Source organism: Trachurus trachurus (genome assembly GCF_905171665.1).
Source record: "Trachurus trachurus genome assembly, chromosome: 1".
Classification (NCBI taxonomy): domain Eukaryota; kingdom Metazoa; phylum Chordata; class Actinopteri; order Carangiformes; family Carangidae; genus Trachurus; species Trachurus trachurus.
The window spans coordinates 13,883,481-13,900,958 of NC_139891.1; the positions used below are offsets into that span (position 1 = coordinate 13,883,481).

Consider the following 17,478-nt stretch of genomic DNA (forward strand, 5'->3'; position numbering starts at 1 on the left):
GTCATGTTTTATAAAGTGTAGGACACTAATTTACGCACTCAGTACTGCAGAGACTGTACTGTGGCGTTACAAAGATAAAGGAGGATGTACAGTATGGCATCATCCTCTGCATAAATTATTCTTGGTGTGGAAGAGATATACTGTACAAGGTTTTACAAAGAGTGTAATTATATTGCATGGTCTGAAGCAGTGGGGTTGTTGTTTTTTTCATATTTTTGTTTAGTTTGTCTGTTTGTTCAGTTAGTAGTGCAGAGAGACTGTTTTTGTGATTCTACCACCACAGCTGTTTGACAAGTCACTGAATAAAACACCGCTATAGTTAGTAGTTTAACAAAACTCCCACTTTCAGTGTTTTCAAGTGAAGTAAAATAAATGTCAAAACTAAAATATGTGTTGTTTTAAAGAAGCTGAGGTGTCACAATGACTATAGATTATAGATCATCACTTTGCTCTTAGTTTATATACATGCTCAATTGTAAAAACATACTCTAGGCTCTGGAAATAGCCTTATTTGAGATAATGTCTTTTCACACAAGCTACTGTAGATTAGTCTTTCTGTATGCTGTGGAAACAACTTGTTTGATTTGGTCCTAATCACGTTTGTCAGTCGGTGCAAAGGTCTGTTTCCTGCACTACACAACACTTCATGCACAGCACTGTGCCCGTATCCAAAATGTTCTGTTCTAGTTCGTTTTTTCAACTTGTGTGAAAAAACAAAACCTGTTGCTGTGAAGGATGACGGAGTAAAAAACCTGCAGGACCAATGATGTGATGGAAAGAACTGACAGTATTCTGAGATAATGTGAGAGATGTTTGATGTTTGTTTGGCATGAACTTTATTTCGATTAATAACTTTTGTGCAATCAATTTTAGCATTTTTTTAAATCCACAACTGAGGCCTAATTGTACAGTATGCCGGGCTTTATATTTTTGATGTACTCAGAGAGATTGGCTCAGCATGTGGCAAATTCTTTTTTAGTTTTCTGAAAGCAGGCGGTCGTCCCTTACTGATGTTGTCTTCTGCTGTGTTTATCTTACTGTAGCTAAACTACCACAGCATTTTTAGGTCATTTGAGAGTTATACAGAGATTATAAAACAGTATAACTCTGCTTAGAAATACTGTACGCTTCATGAACTGTCCTCTTCAGAGTGGGTTGCTAGGAGAGGGTTTCTGGACTGATGATATGCTTTAGCAGCAGGATAACAGGGAGGGATGAAACTGGAATAAGGCAAATTACTCAGAATGTGGACCAGCAAGTAAATCCAATCCAATCCAACTTTATTTGTTGAGCACTTTAAAACATCCACAGAGGACCAAAGTGCTGTACAGGGTAATACATAAAAGAATCAGAAATAAAGACAAAACATCTTACATAAGACATCAAATTACATAAAAACAGATAAAATAATCTAAAAGGCATATAACATGGGTAAAATAATAGCCGTGCAATAAAAGAAACAATAAAATAAGATAAAAATCTAATCAAATCAAGCCAACATCTTACTAGGGAACAAAGGCCAAGGAGAAGAGGTGGGTTTTAAGAAGAGATTTTAAAACCGGCAAGTAAAGATGATGATTTCCTTTAGTTACATAGAGTTCACCTCTTAGTTACCTCCTCTTCTCCCCTATGATCCTAGCATGTTCTAGATGTGTGTGTGTGTCCGAGATGTTTTTGACATCATCTTGTTGCCGCCTTAAAGTAGAGGAGACAAAAACATGGCTGCCACTGAAACATTTGAAACACGTGTTCTCGATGTGCAAGAGTACCTCTCAGATTTAGAGGATTGAACTCGTGAGGCTCTGTTCATAGCTTTAATAGCAAACAACAAAAAAACAGAGCTTTTCATTTCTTTCAGTGGGGCCACATTTTTTTCAAGAAGATGCAGGTGATGTCATCAGGAAACAAATTGTTGCAACCCGATTGCATGTCATTTTCATCAGTGGGAGATGTAGCAGCAACTCCACAAAAATGCAGTCCCTTTAATTCACTGGTATTTTCAGTCTGAGTGCTGACTATTGTCAAACACAAAATGGCAAATGGTTGAAAATTCTCCAATCCTCCTTTTCAGCCAATTATGTTTTTGGGCAAAAAAGCACCATGCATAAGAAGTTTATTATCTGCATGAATGTCAGCTGTGCAGGCAGTGGCAGTGTGATATTCATACTGGCAGATAAAGTGTCCAAATGACCACGGCTTGCTCTGGTTCTTGGCTTGTTCTTGTCATTCCTTTCTTTGTCTCCTCCTCCACATGACTTGGCCGCAGGAACAAAAAGGTAATGAGGACGGTGAGGAGGAGGAGGAGGCAAAAGCTTCCAAAAAAACATTAAGCCCATCATTGATGTGGACTGAGAAATGATAAGTAGTCTCAAATTTAATAACATGGAAAAAAGCATAGAGAATGTAAACATGAAGTAAAAAAAAAACAACAAAATAAGACAATTAATTGTATGCAGGGAATTCCTCTGTGGTCATAAACTGCTGTGTATTTTCTCCAACTTTTTCAGTAAACACTCTTGGGGATAGTGAGTCAGCGCTGCTCCCAGCTACAATAATGAGGTTTTTGCGTCTGCAGGACGGACAGCAGGAGGTCTCATGATGGAAAACAGTGAAAAATCAATTAGGTCCAGAGCGCCACAATCGTGTCCTATTTCACCTGCAACAATCCAAACAATTTGCACATAAATGGAGTGGTAAAGCCCCGTAATGCTGCGCACTGAATGGAAGCTAAGTGAAGCTCAGCGTGCTAAGTTTGTGCAATGGTGGCTCTTGAAATAAAAAAAAAGTTAAAGCCGGCTAGGGACATGTGTCTTCTGGGAAATGGTGAGGTCTATTAAGATTTGAGTGGTGGATTGTGGGGAGTTGCTCGCACAGAGAGAGGGGGGTGTATGTTGTTTCCACTGTGTGTTAGAAAAGAGAGGAATCCTTGGGAAGAAAAGGGGATCTCTCACAGGAGATAAGAGGATGTATTAGGACCCGTCTCACACTAACAGGATCCACATTCAGAGATAGACGCAGTAATCAAGGTGCGTCTTTCCTTCTCTCCCTTATGTTCTCGCTTTCACAAACTGACCTTGTGTGTGGCTGCACCAACTCTTCTGCAGGTTGTGTGAGTGAGTTCAGCTCCTGTCACAGTGAACTGCAGAGTTGAGGGTTAAGCCACTGTGCCATTTCCATCAGCTGAGGGCTATGCACAGGTTGAGAGTCAGGGATTTCAACATTACTCTGAGGGGTTTATCTGGGCAGTCGCATCCTTCAATCAGCTACTCACAGTGGGGGTATTACTTCTGTCTGAATGCACACACGCACACACTACTCATTTATATGATCAGCATGGACGACACATCACTACCCACAATCTCATACTGTCAGTATTTCATGCTTATCATGAAATAGATTTTTACTTTTTATGTTTAGGGCTTAAACGGCACAATGTGGACAGGAAAACATGACAGAGAGAGACAGGGGATGACGTGCAACGAAGGTGCTCTGCAGGATTCAAACCAGGACAAGCATGGAGACCTTGCTCATAGTAAAATGTAGTGATCACATGTTGTCTCGCAGCAGGTCAAAAACCCTTAGGGAGCATGGGATATGTTGTTCTGCACAATTAATCAAAATGTAAGTGTCATAATATACCCAGATGCAACTTCCAAATCACAGGGGCTGCAATTTCTTGAGGGTAAACTGTGTCCCAACATTGCTGTTGGCCATTGAGGATAAATAGTATTAAGAGTCGTGCTACAGAGATGCACCAGCCTTGAAATCATTCTCTTCAGATGAAAAAGAACTTGTGTACAAGCCCCAACAAAAACCACATCATCATTAACTGATTTGCTTTTGAATTTGAGGCTTTTTTAAGAAATTCAGAAAACATACCTATAATTATGTAACAGGGTGCAATATTATATTTGTGGAAGCATTGTTGTGCATATACCGCCGTGAGTGCTTGTGAACTTGTACATAAATAGGCTCATGCTGAGACAAAGACATCACACATGCAAATTAAACCCTGCAAAGCACATATCCCGTGCAGCTCTATTAAGACAGTTACAGGGCGCCTAAAGCAAACTCAGCACGGGAAAAGCAAAAAATATTCCAGGAACATTCACAGGGGACCTCTTGCCCCCTCCAGTAGGATTCATCATTTTAAAATAACCTAAAGAGAATGAAGGCAGAAAGAAATTTGTTGTGTCTACAGTCGATGCTCTGATCACCACCGCTGTCTCTGGAACGTGTTCTCAAGTCATCTGGGAAATAACAGCAACACTCAGCTCAAGTGCCTTATTAAGAACAACACAAATGGCACATAAATGCCTGTGCAAATGCCAACCTGAAAGCTTCCTCCTCGGCACACACCTGCTCAAAGTAAACCTACAAAATAATTCACCACTAAACTTTGTGTGATGAGTCAGCGGGCAGTGCAGAGGACACTGGCTGGTTTTTAAGAAGTCTTTCTTCTATTATCTATGAGTTTACTATCAGATTCCTGTACAATAACTGGAATCTCACCCTTTCAGCATGTTTACCATGTTTTGTCTTGCTTTTTCATAGACATAAGCAGCTTAAATGTGCAGCATGGGATGCAATATTTGAGACATGATGAAACAAAGTGTAAAACACCATGTACCGTGTTGTTATGTGTTGCTGCTGTTGACACTCTGTTGTGCCTTCTTGCATCTAAGAGGGAAGGGGAAAAAGTAATATGTAAGAAGGAAGGAGGAAGAGGGCAGCATCAGGTGCATCCAGTCCCTCCCCTGCTGCCTCCCTAATCTGTCACTTCTCTGTTGGCAGAGAGCTCAGGTGCTTCGCTGTCATCAGGGGCATTTGTGGTTTCCTGCCAGGACCTCTGATTCATTCAGGGCTAAGCCCATAGTCCCCTGTGTATTTTAGTCAGGTGTGTGGACTGCACTGACAGGGGTCACTCATCTGGTCTTGAACCATTTGGGTGGAGGTTCATTTCTAGTCAGTACTGTATGTGCACAAAGAATCGTATCATTTTGTTTGGCTTTGCTGTGTGTGTGTGTATTTGTGTGAGAGAGTGGATGTGTGTTATGCAACTGCCCATTTTTGCACATCAGTAATGAACTGTTTTGGAAAATAAGACATCAATTTTGAAAGACTTTTGCCTCTGTTGCAACAGCAAAATGTGATTATCTACTTAAGGCTTTTGAGTGTGTGCATGTGAATAGACGCCTGCAGAGTAATAGAACCATCAGGAGCTCAGCTTTGAGTGATGCAGAAACTCATCCACTCGAGATATTAACAAAAAGGACTTTTTTTTTACACTGTCATTTTAAAGATGTTCTTGTTCACTAACCCCATTGGTGCCTCACCATCAGTTAGGACACACTTTCTTCACCACATCTCACAAGAAAAAAGCTGTCATTCAGTGTTGAGTTAAGAGGTCTTTTGTGTACAGATGTCCCTGAATTGGAAAAGAAACTCAGTGTGAAAGCTTACTTCAGTCTTGACTGTGTTTAAATGTCCTCCGGCATAACAATCTTTCCGTCAGCCGTTCCACAGATCTTAAACACACTCAAAAATGTTCTGTTGTGGCAATTATTATTACGATTCTTTTCCTAAACTTTCTATTCCTGGCTACTTCCTTGTCTTATGAATCACCTCAGTCCGTCAGATTGTGGAGAGCGAGAAAAGAAAGAGAAAAACAGATAGTGGCAATGAGTAACAGGGATACAAAGAGAATAAGTGTAGGATGATGGAGAGGAAGGAGGTGAAGAGGAAAAACATGGTCCTCAGGGCTGAGCTCTTTTACATTGTCTTAATCACCACCTCAATTTCTTCCCATATCTCTTTCTCCTACAGACCCCTTTCACACCCGATATTAAAATGCGATCTGTATCTGGGCAACTCTGATAGGGTAAAAAAAAAAGCACATTAATGTCAGGTGCATGTAAATGCCCGATCAGTCTGGCGTCACGTTGTGTTTGGATCATCGGTATCTGTAAATCTAATCTTTGACACCTGCAGCTGATTTGCTGCCACATCAAATTATCCTGGCGCTAGTTTTGCTGCAGAGCACGGAGATCTGATCTCAGTGAGGAGAAAGAGAACAGATTAAAAATAACAGGTGTAAACACAAAGGCAAGACCGGATCCTTTATTGTGTGGATAACATATCTCGGTACAGATCACATTTTAATACCAGCTATATACACAGTGTCACATTCACTTCAGTCCCTCTTTGCTTCTCTTTTTCCTAACTATGACTCTTTCTGTCTCTGGATCTTCATTTATAGTAAAATTAACTCTCACAGTCTCCTTTTCTCACTCTGGTCTTCTTCTCTTTCCCTCCCTTCCCTCTCTCTTTTCAACCTATTCACACCTCCCTCCGTCCGCGGCTTCCTCTGGTCCGTCTCAGGGAGGGAGGGAAGAGGAGGTGAGAATGAGAGTCTGGCAGGAGAATCTCCCGGCACACGTCAGACGTGTGGGTGAAGTCACGCTGCTCGCCACGAGTTGTTTTAATGTCATTCAGCCATGTCTCCTATTTTGCTATATTTAATATTTTTTTGCAAGAGACGTAACAATGCACTGGTTTAAATTGTGTATCCTAGTTGTGATGAGACATTTTGAATTTGTTTACCCTACAATAAAAAATATAATTAACATTGTGGTTGTGTTCTGGCACTGACCTTGTTTCAGGGTAGAGAGAGGTTATGGTCTTTGGTGAAAATGAGAAAAAGTCTAACCTGACTTGATGCATGAGTTATTAACATTTAAATAAAACCACATTCTTTCTCAAAGCAAAGTTCTTCTGTCACACACAGAACTCAGGATACAAACCCAGAGCTCCACATTTTGTACATCCACACACCCACTCCACCACCTCCCTACAACTCCCCTGTGTAGAAAAATATCACACCTCAAAATGTTAGCAGGTAAAACTAATTCACAGTATATAAAAGTAATTTGAAGTGGTGAGATTTGTGTCATTGTGTGCAGAATTATATAATAATCATTCACACAGTTTTGTCTTTTATTGATCTCCCACACCCCAAGTGGAAAAGTGAGAATTGAAGGGGGCAGGGAGGATGGAGGGCGGGCAGACAGAGACAAGGGGGCCAGAGATGAATGGGCCATGTAAAGGGCAGGTAATATGCAGAAAATGTCATATCGAGTTGCTCCTGTCTGCTGAGGCAGAGGAACATTGCTCATGTTGTAAGCTCCCTTCTGTTTTCTGGGCGAGTTTTTATTCTGTTATTCAGATATCACTTTTTAATAATTAATAATTGTGTGCTTGCGTTGTCGTGTGGTAATAATATGCCTGCTTACTTTTGCGAAGGCATGACATTGAGGCTCTGCATCTACACACACATTCCTGCATGTGTTTACATTTGTTTTGCGTGTTTGTGTGAGTGCGTGCATGGAAGGTGGCAGTGATTAATTGCACAGTAGGGATCGAACAACCATTGTTTAATTAAATCCTCTGATAATGTCAAAGTTTATGTTTCCTGGGAGACGAGAGGTGGGCCCTGCTGCATCCCCTTCAGCTATTACCCACTATTAATCACAACATGTGCGTGCGTTGTGCGGCGGTGCATGAGTTTTTGCAGATGTGATTCTTTTTACGGCTCCTCCGGGTAAATAAGAATCAAAGGGCAATTCTAGTATAATGGAATTTTTTGTCTGACAATGTTCTCAAGACAACAATGTGAACGTGTCACGTTAGTTGTCGGTCTCTGCATAACAGTTTCTCAGTTTGACACCCAAAGCTGTTTCGTGATCCTGGTCCATTTCAGCTCGAAACAATAAGCTTCTAAGATGAGTAATGCTTTCACTGAATAAGTGCTACAACAAGGTGCAACAGAGCTGTAGCACAAGAAGTTCCCAGGAAATGAAAACACACCAATTTAGCTTGTCTTAATTTTGTTAAGCAGTACTCATTACCTTTTTAATCTATGCCTATCCCTCCAAACAGAGGATTACACACATTGATCTCACGCACATTCGTGAAAACAAAGCTAATGGAACTTGGCTTAGCACTAAATAACAAGCAGTGAGATGTCTGGAACAGGGAACTCAAACTAGCTGAAAGAGTGTTTACGGTACGATTGCCTAGTGTGAGTGCACACTAAGAGTAATTTGGTCTCATTTGTTCATGTTTACATTTTTCTACAGTCTCTCATTTCTGTTAAAAAAGTGATTTTCAGTCAGAGATTTAAACCGTATTTCTGAATGACTGTAAATGATTGAATTTTCAAGGTTCTTGTAAAAGTGTAAACTGTTTAGGTTGAAAATGACTTTCACACTGGGTTACTGTCTTGCATACAAACAACAGTGTGATTGTGAACGCCTTCTTCTCTGCTCTCCTCAGGGTATCACCACAGCCTCCCCTCCTCTCCCTACACCTCCACAGCTGAAGCCGATGGTCAGAGGTTACCTCCGTCTGGCACCCTCTCCTCTGAATACCTGAACCAGGGCGGCTCCACAAAGGTCCTCCTCCTCATCTGTAACACAGCAGGATCGGGCCAGCAGGCCGTCAGGTGAGCTGTGAGCTGTGAGCTGTTTTATTCAGCTGCTGAAGCTGCATCTTGTGAATTGGTTTTGTTAAGCGCACGCCGCACGGTAGCAGAGCCAGTTAACTTGCATTACTTTTATGAGATTGCATTTCAGAATGTCATCTGAAATTTGTGAGACTGTGTTTTAGAGCTTGTGAGTTTGCAGCTGCAGACACGTCTTTCCCACTGCTCTACTGTGTCTACAGTCTGAAAAATTGTCTTATTTATTCTTTTCCTTTTCGTCACCCAGTGCTGTCCCAGTGTCAACTTCTGTTTGACTTTGACCTGTATATCTCTTGCACAAATTCCCCAGACTATAGGCTGGTTTTATTTAGCTACTGTAGTGCAGCTTTAGCTTCCAAACCAGCTGTAGCTGAACACTGACTGCATAGAAACCTGAGACTGAGGCGAACAGTCAGTTCAATTTGGAGCACTTGACCTATGAAAGTCGGTTGGCTGCCATATGTTAGTCTAACAAGGCTTGGCAGCATCATTAACTCACTTACCAGGGCAGCATCTCATGTACAGTATATCACCAGCACAGATGGACAAAACAGTGGAAGCAGCCATATGCCAGTGATACACTTGCTGTTTTGGGATAAATGTCCCACAGGACCTGACCTGCATTGCGAACTGGAGATGAAGAAATGTTCTACCCACATCTGCCTAAGATATTGTCCCTGTATAAAACATCACAATAATTTCCAAGATCTACATTTTAACAAGATCACAAATAAAATTATGAATGTGGTTTGATTTGAGCACCCAATCAAAGTTAATCTGCAGTTTCTTTAAAGATTATTCCACAACACTGCAAAGGATCATAGCTAAAGCAGGGTAAATCTCTGAGAGCTCAGCTGATTGAGTGAGGCAAAGTGGAATGGGTAATAGTATTGATTAAACAATTTCAAAACACACAGTGGATTGTTATATTATTATTCTTATTTATGTTAGTGTTACTCCAGACTCCTTATATAATTTCAGACCAATCAAGAATTAGCCCAGAATCTACTCAAAATTCCAAAGGTAAGCTGGGAAAGTTTCAAGTTTTTCATCTTATGTGTTTTAATGCCATACATTTAAAAGGATAAGACACGGACTGAGCATATAATTCACCTCGTTGTGCACCGGCTTTATAGGGTCAGTCAGTTTCTGCACATTCATCATGCAAACATAATGTTCTTCATCCCAGCAGTGCTCTGTCAGGTTTTCAGAGTGCAAAGAGTGCAGTTAATTGCTGTAGACTAAAATCACTGTAATGCTCCTGAAGCCATTATGACATAATGCATACTGGGTAACACAGAGCATTGTTCGAATTTAAGTACTCATTAAACTAGGGGCGCACTGTGAGAGTGCCTAGTTAAAAGTGTTGTAGCATTCAGACAGCAATCCCGTGATACTTAGTGGTTCATAATGTGTACAAAGAGATTCTAATCACGATCATCAGTGATTTTAAATTACGTCAATGGCTTAGATTTGTTTTTTCTCTTTTTTTACATGGACATAACAAGAGCAATGGAACTTTAACATATAATTGTGCACAAGCACCAGGTGCACTGCATTTGTTTTCAGTGAAATGCTAATTTACTGAGCGCAAGAGGCTTAAAACAAGAAAGAAAAACTAAAAATACACTAAATAAAAGCAGCTACTGTATGTCTTTGGAGGAATATTGGGTGGTTTGATGTTTTCTCTCTTTGAGCCATGATGGAGCTATTTGTAAGTTCTGCTCTTGCTACGTAGTAGCATTAACAGCTGTTTACTCACCAGTCTAGGAGAAACATTGCAAGTTCAGCACCAAACTTCTCTAACCTCTAACCCCGGAAAACAACTCTCTTGTTTTACTTCTTTTTCTGTCATTTCTTTTCTTCTACTGAAGTTAGCATGTTTATTCACTAGCCACAGGCTTTCCGTTAGCAAGCTGTATACTACTGTAGATGTCTGGTAAACCCAATGACACTTAAAGCTGTAATCAAGACTGGTCAATCTGGTCAGTCAAGACAGCTATTAGGCTAATGCAAATGTGGGCTATGTAGCAACAGAAAAACTATCAAATAGCTTATTTAACTCACTAATTAAAAACATTACATTTTCTGTCTTGTAGACTTTCATTTCAGTGGGTAAATTATTCCTAAATTTTGCAAGATTGCTCCATTAACATGACTGATCGTCCAAATGAGGTTTTGCAGATTGGAATGACAGATAGCATTTATTGAGGTTTATTCTCGGCAGGAATCGTTAACATCTGACGTTTTATTGACTCGAAGAACGGTGGAGTCATATTTCTCACATGCCCTTTCAGGCTTGGTATCATAACTCCTAACGGGACAGAAGTGAAACTCAGCAGGTTCTTCCGCTGATGAGTGCTTGGTGTCCATTACATTTGGTCAGGATACTGTAGGTCCAAATAACATAAGTCCTATGAAAGACCTCACCTGAATCTCATGTGCCAACAAAGTCAGTGTAGTCTTTAAAGTGTCTGTTAAAAGTTAAAGTTAAAAGAAACTCTGTGTTTCAGTATACCTCTTCCACCTGCTCCCTTCAGCCACAGGAGCCTTTGTTGACCAGTGATCAGTGTTCCAGTTGATCTCAAGGGTGTGTGATGGATTCGAGGTCAGGGCTCTGTGCAGGCAACACAACCCCTCGTCTGTGCACAGGGCCATTGTCGTATTTCCTCCCAACTGTTGCCAGGAAGGACACAATTGTTTTAATATCATTGTGCCTTTTTGCATTGTAATTTGCTGTAACTGGAACTCACTGGTCTGGTCTGGTCTAGTCAAACTATTTCAAGGGTTATACTGAGAGACCATTAAGTAAATGACCATGAGATTGAATCAGCATCTGTTCTTCATAAAGGTAGAATGTTAGCTAGGTGTACCTTTTTTTTTTAAGTATATTTTTTGCCTTTATTCGATAGCTCATAGTGAGATAGACAGGAAAGGGGGAGGCAGAGAGGGGGAATGACATGCAGGAAAGGTCTGCCCAACGTGGGACTCGAACCGGGGACGCCTGCGTTGAGGACTGTAGCCTCTACATGGGGCGGCTGCTTTAACCACTGCGCCACGCACCGCCCCGAGGTGTACCTTTAAACTTACAAATAAAATACATTGGAATTTAAATCTTCAGACGTTGTGTCTGAATACTCTATGAGAAATGTTGAGACTTGTGGCGTCTGTCTAGACAAACACAATTGCCTCTCCCATTAACCTCCTCCACAATGGCCTCTAATTCAACCACCGCTGTGCAGTCGAGTGGAGAATGAGCCTTGAGTTAACCTAGAGTGAGAGAACCTGTTATGAGGCAATGATGATATACAGACTGGTTCCTGATTTTTATTTGGCTCCCGACCACTCATACAGTTATGTCACTTCAAGCTGTCAGTACAGGACACAAGGCACTGACACAGAAGAGAGATAGACTTGACGCCTGACAGCTTGGCAGATATGGTGATGACACAATAAGCAGCAAAGGCCCTTACTGCCGCATTCTCGAGGTTGAATAAGCTCAACCTCCTTGCAAAATTGATTTATTATGTTTTGTAGTGTGGACATCTTGCAAAGTGAATCGATTTCAAATGAAAGATATGCACATTAAAAAAACAAAACATTGCCTGTCTCTCCTGCCATGTTTTTTGTTTCTTTGTTTGTTTGAAAACAACATAGCTCCATACTGAATAAACTTTTGTATGAACACGTTTTTCACTGATAAAAAAAGCAGCTGAAATGTATGCGAAATTGAACTCCTCTCCCCTCCTGTGTCAGGTTTGGACCTCCATTTCTCATGCGTGAGGACAGGAGCATCTCCTGGGACCAGCTGCATCAGAGCATCCTCAGCAAGCTCTATTATCTGATGCTGAATGGATCTCAGGCTCAGGTAATGGCAGCACCCTCAATAACCAGAAACATGTCAAACTCTCTGTCCTGTGTCCTGTGTCCTGAGCCCTTCAACTCAGAGGGGCTTGGACCTCATTGACCTAGGCCTTTTCTCTAAAAGAAATAACACTGTCTGTTTTTTCAGTTGTCTGATTCACACAGGAAGTTATTTGAAAAGGAAAGACAAAGGTTAAACTACATCTGAGTGGATTATTTTGAGATAACATGTGTCCCTGACTGTGATGGCAAATTGCTCACATCCTTCATTCCCTCAAACAAGTGCTTCAGTCTCGAACAATAGACTCCACATTGTTTTTAACGGAAAAATGAAATCAGTTGACAATACTGTATTGGCAGCTGAGTACCTCACAAACGCACACATGAGTACACGCGCACACACACACACACACGCACACACACACACACACACACTCACACACACACACACTCACACACATATACGCAGTGTAACGTGTAAATTCAATTATTTCACCACCCACTCAAACCACACTAACATAAATATTCAGCTTCACCACTGTAGGAGAACATCTGTATTGTAGAATAAATAAGAAGCAGGTGTGAATGCTGTTGCTGTCTCAGTGGACACATTACTGCTGCTACGCTGAATCAATATTGACACTATCTATCTTGTGACTCTGAAGTGTTTGTTTTTGGACAGCCCATGTTGCATGCTGAGGTCCATCTCTACTTCCTCATCTCTCCTCACTGAGTGGATGTAAACATGATCCATAACAAGCAAATCTCCGTTTCAGCTTTGTATGTTTCTCCAGACACAGTTCAAGTGATCTGTCCATCATAAGCTCTAAACCACAGCTCCACAATCCAGAACATATACGAACACAAACCCTCATGCACACACGCTGTCCCCAATTCTGGTCTTCAAGTTGCCATGGGCAACACCACAGTGACAGGCAATATTTGAGGTAGTCTTATCCAGAGCGAGCAGATCTCTGCTTTATATAAAAAAAAGAACTAAAGAAAAAGAAGAAAGAGAAACGTGAGCCTGTTATTTACTGATCATTATCTCATGTTTGTTAGTTGCCTCTTCAAAGCATGTCTGGCCAGATCCAAACTCATTGAACCGTCCATTGCACTGTTCTTCCTTTTCATCTCAATAAAAGCAATTACCAGGTTCCCGTGGCTATAGATTGCAGTGATATGTTTAGCTGAAAAGGCCTTTTTTTATCCTTTGGCTGCAGGATTCAAACTCTTGCTTTGGCTTTCATGTTTCACTTTTCTTTTAACAAAGAGCTTTAAATTAACTAATTAAAAAGCTTTAATTTGCTGTTATGATCAGATTCTAACTTCTGATGTCAGCATGTAATATAAACACCCTTATACTCTTTATCTTCTCCATTTGTTTGGCAGAGTGTGAATATGTGCTGTCATTCATTTGGTTCTCACTGCATCGTCATTATAAGATGTTGTGGCGCCACCAAGAGGTTTTTCTTAGCAAGCCACAACTTTTAGTCCAGTGTATGAAAAAAGGAAAGGAGAGCCCAAGTTGTTACTGATTGACTTTTCCATGAAGATAAACTCAGAATATTGCAATTAAAGTCAAATGATGCATTTAATTACTTTTGGACTTGAGTGGTTTTGCACATTCAAGTTCTAGCAGCAGCACCAGGTTTAGCTTTAGGTCACCAAATCATGCAAATTAAAGAGTGATTGACAACCAACAGATGAACAAATCTTCAACATCATGTTTTTTGAGATAACCAGATTTATTTTATTTTTTTCTTCAGAAGATTTTTATCAAAGCATGGCGATATAAATCAGTCACATGGGTGTACAGAGGACAGATATGCACACAGTCAAATGATGTCATACTTCAATTTCTTAAACATATAACATCTACTAACAACTATGTAAAAACAAACTAAGACAAAACAAAGCTTGGCTCACACACACAAACATATCCCACCCAGCCCTAAGTAATTTAATTAATCGTACCCAAATAATGTCAAAATACTGAAGCTTACCCAAAGAATGTACCCTATTCTTTAAAAATGAAGTCTTTCCAAGACGTCCCCAATCGTAATAGGGACTTCATTGTTTTCCTGTGCGTAAGAAGCAATTTTTTTTTTCTTCACACTAATGAGGCTGTAAAAGAAGAAACACTGTTTTATTTGTTCAGGTTATCAGATGTACCTAGGATGATGGTGAGGGATATTGGTTATAATCTTGTTTTGAGATATTAAATTGAAAATACTGAAGCAGTAATTTTGAGCCACGGGACATAAGGTGAAACCTTGACCAGTTTTCTTTTGTTGGAGTCCCGAGGACAGCTCAAATTATCCTCATCATATTTGACTAAGATATTTTTTGTCACCTGTTCTAATATATTTCATCTACCATGAAGTTTGGGTCCCGTTGGTGATGACACTTTAGGGCAGGCAATGTACCAGCCTGAAGAAAGTTGTGGAAGTTGTGCTTAACTCTACGTGATTACTCATTAGCCATAAGTGTCTTATCTGCTCTTCTTCATTATAGTCCAATAGATAGATAGGGCCATCTAAATGCATGCTTGCTCAGGCCCTTAAAACTGAAAACAGGGTCTGTGCCTTTTTCATTTGCTGCTTTAGGCTCCTATTAACCGACTAATTTATTTCTCTTTATGCTCTGCTACAGTTCCTATTTTCCATCAGCGGTCTGCTCTGAATGAACACATTAGCAACCAGACTCTGCTCTCTGCTCTCTAATAACTCAGCCCTCTTGTCTTTGCTGCTGAGGCAGCAGAGGAGTTATTATTCATATGCTAGTGTAGAGGCGGCAAAAGTAGCTGCCAGATGCAAACAAGGGAACTTGAGTGTTTTTAAACAGTTGTGATGGTTTTGATGTTATGTAAAAAACAAAAACAAAAAAAAACCTGCAGGAGGAGCTCCAAAATATATTCTCACATCTGTATAGTTCAAGACAGTGATTGTTTCTTATATTTCAATTTCTCATAATATATTTCAAAGTTGGAAACTGTTTAACAACTTACATTTCACAGATCTCATCTCACCTGAGCTTCAAAACTTTAAATCAACACAGCTGATATCACGTACAAGAACTATATCATAATATCACTATATCATGACTCAACTCGCGAAACATGCTCTCTGGCTGGATTTTCCATTCGGGCGACACTCTAAAGCAAGACCCTTGCTATATGTATATACAGTATAAAAGAAGAATTATAAGGCTATGAAAACCAAACAAATTTTATTTTATAGCGATATACACAAATATATTCATGGGTAGTATATTATTCAGATTTTGCCAATATACCTTGCCAATTATTACACACTGGACCTTTAAAGGGATAGTAGCGTTTTTTTTAAAGTGGGGTTGGATGATCTACAAATAGCCCCTAAGTACTTAAATTGCAGTAGAAGACTCTCTGCACTCCTCCCGTTAGCAACGCCAGCCCATAGCCCTGCCCAGAGATTTACAACATACAGTGTTATGAACAGACCCAAAGAAACGGCCTATTTTCGCGGCCTAAAAGAGGTTTTACCTGAAAAAAAAATACACCGTTCCATTGTTCGCTATAATATAATTTTTTCCAGCCCTTCAAAGTGCACTTTGAGGGCAGGGCTATGGGCTGGCGTTGCTAATGGGAGGAGTGCAGAGAGTCTTCTACTGCAATTAAAGTACTTAGGAGCTATATGTAGATCATACAACCCCACTTAAAAAAAAATTAGGGGTGCACCGATTATTCGGTAACCGAATATATTCGGCCGAATATTGCAAAAAAAAGCAACATTCGGCCTTCGGTGGAATGAGCGCAAAGCAAGGCCGAATATTAAAAAAAAAAAAAAAAAGTCTGATAAATACGCGATCGCGCGACGATGGAAACGGCAGCTTAAACCTCATGGAGCTTTATTAGTAGGTGACTCCTACTGTTAGAAAAACAACAGCAACAGCAGTGGGGGGAAGCTGCACAGCGACCGCGCGCACCGTTGCACGTCGCTCCAAGAGCGCGGTGCGTCCTCTCGCAGCGGAGACACGGTCGGCCACTGAGAGGACTGAGTGAGGGGACCGCGTTCCTGTAGGAATCATTTAAAAACCAAACAACAACATGCTGAGTAGGCTACGAAAGGGAGAGACGGCTGCAGCAGTTAAAACGAAAGTTCCTCGTCCCAGCATGTCGCCAACTCCGTCCGTGGCCGACGTCTTTTAAAACAGTGTTTCCCAACCTTGGGGTCGGGACCCCACGTGGGGTCGCCTGAAATTCAAATGAGGTCGCCTGAAATGTCTAGCAGCCTAATTGATGAATTAAAAAAAATCTGACCAAGAAAGGTTAGGAACCACTGTTTTAAAAGACACTTGGGTTTTTTTGGAATGTACTTGCATCTTTCAGCACTCACAATGGGCCGATATAAATGAAAAACTTTATTTAACTTCTTGTGCTTTTTTGATGAGCAACGGCAACTGGAATATTCAAAAACTGTCAGAATAGTCAATAAACATTTACTTTCTTTGAAAATTAAGTTAAGTTTAAAAACTTTATAACCACTTTCAGTATTCGGTATTATTCGGTTATTCGGCCAAGCGTTTTGATTTTATTCGGTATTCGGCTTCGGCCAAAAAAATGCCTTTCGGTGCACCCCTAAAAAAAATGCTACTATCCCTTTAAGGTGTGACACTGGGTTTTTTATCTTGGATTATTATCCACGTACTCTTTATATAGTGGGGTTGTTCTTTCTACCATCAGCATCTTGCTAGTGTCATAATTTTTCCTCAGAACTCTGCAATGACATTTCAAACCCATTTCAGAGTGATTCACTTACTGGAAGTACAGTAGGTGTATTTTTTATACTAATAATGTTCAATTTAGTATGTCCTCAGAGAAACCACTGGTATCTATGGTAATGACAGTCGTATACTGTACTGTATGTGTATGAGGCATATTTTACCTGCCTGCACACTGCTCATCAGCTTGCTGCTCGAGTGTGCCTGTTCAAAAGCTCCAAGCTGCAAGGCTTTTGCTTTGAATTTCACTTTTGTGGGATGATTAAAGCTAAACTGATGGTTAAGTTTAAGGTGTGGTAGCAGCTCCTGAAGGGCACGTCTGCATTAAT

The 17,478-nt window shown here is 40.5% G+C and overlaps 1 protein-coding gene across 1 annotated transcript in view; it reads left to right on the plus strand.

The window, feature by feature from the left end:
* usp43a (ubiquitin specific peptidase 43a) overlaps nt 1-17,478 on the plus strand; it is a gene marked incomplete at its 5' end in the record, with an annotated part of 96,922 nt that overhangs the window by 59,136 nt on the left and 20,308 nt on the right. The window contains 2 exons of the mRNA XM_083976565.1: nt 8,335-8,503; nt 12,278-12,389. Of these exons, the coding sequence (XP_083832691.1) occupies nt 8,335-8,503; nt 12,278-12,389 (281 nt within the window). The remainder of the gene's footprint in view (nt 1-8,334; nt 8,504-12,277; nt 12,390-17,478) is intronic.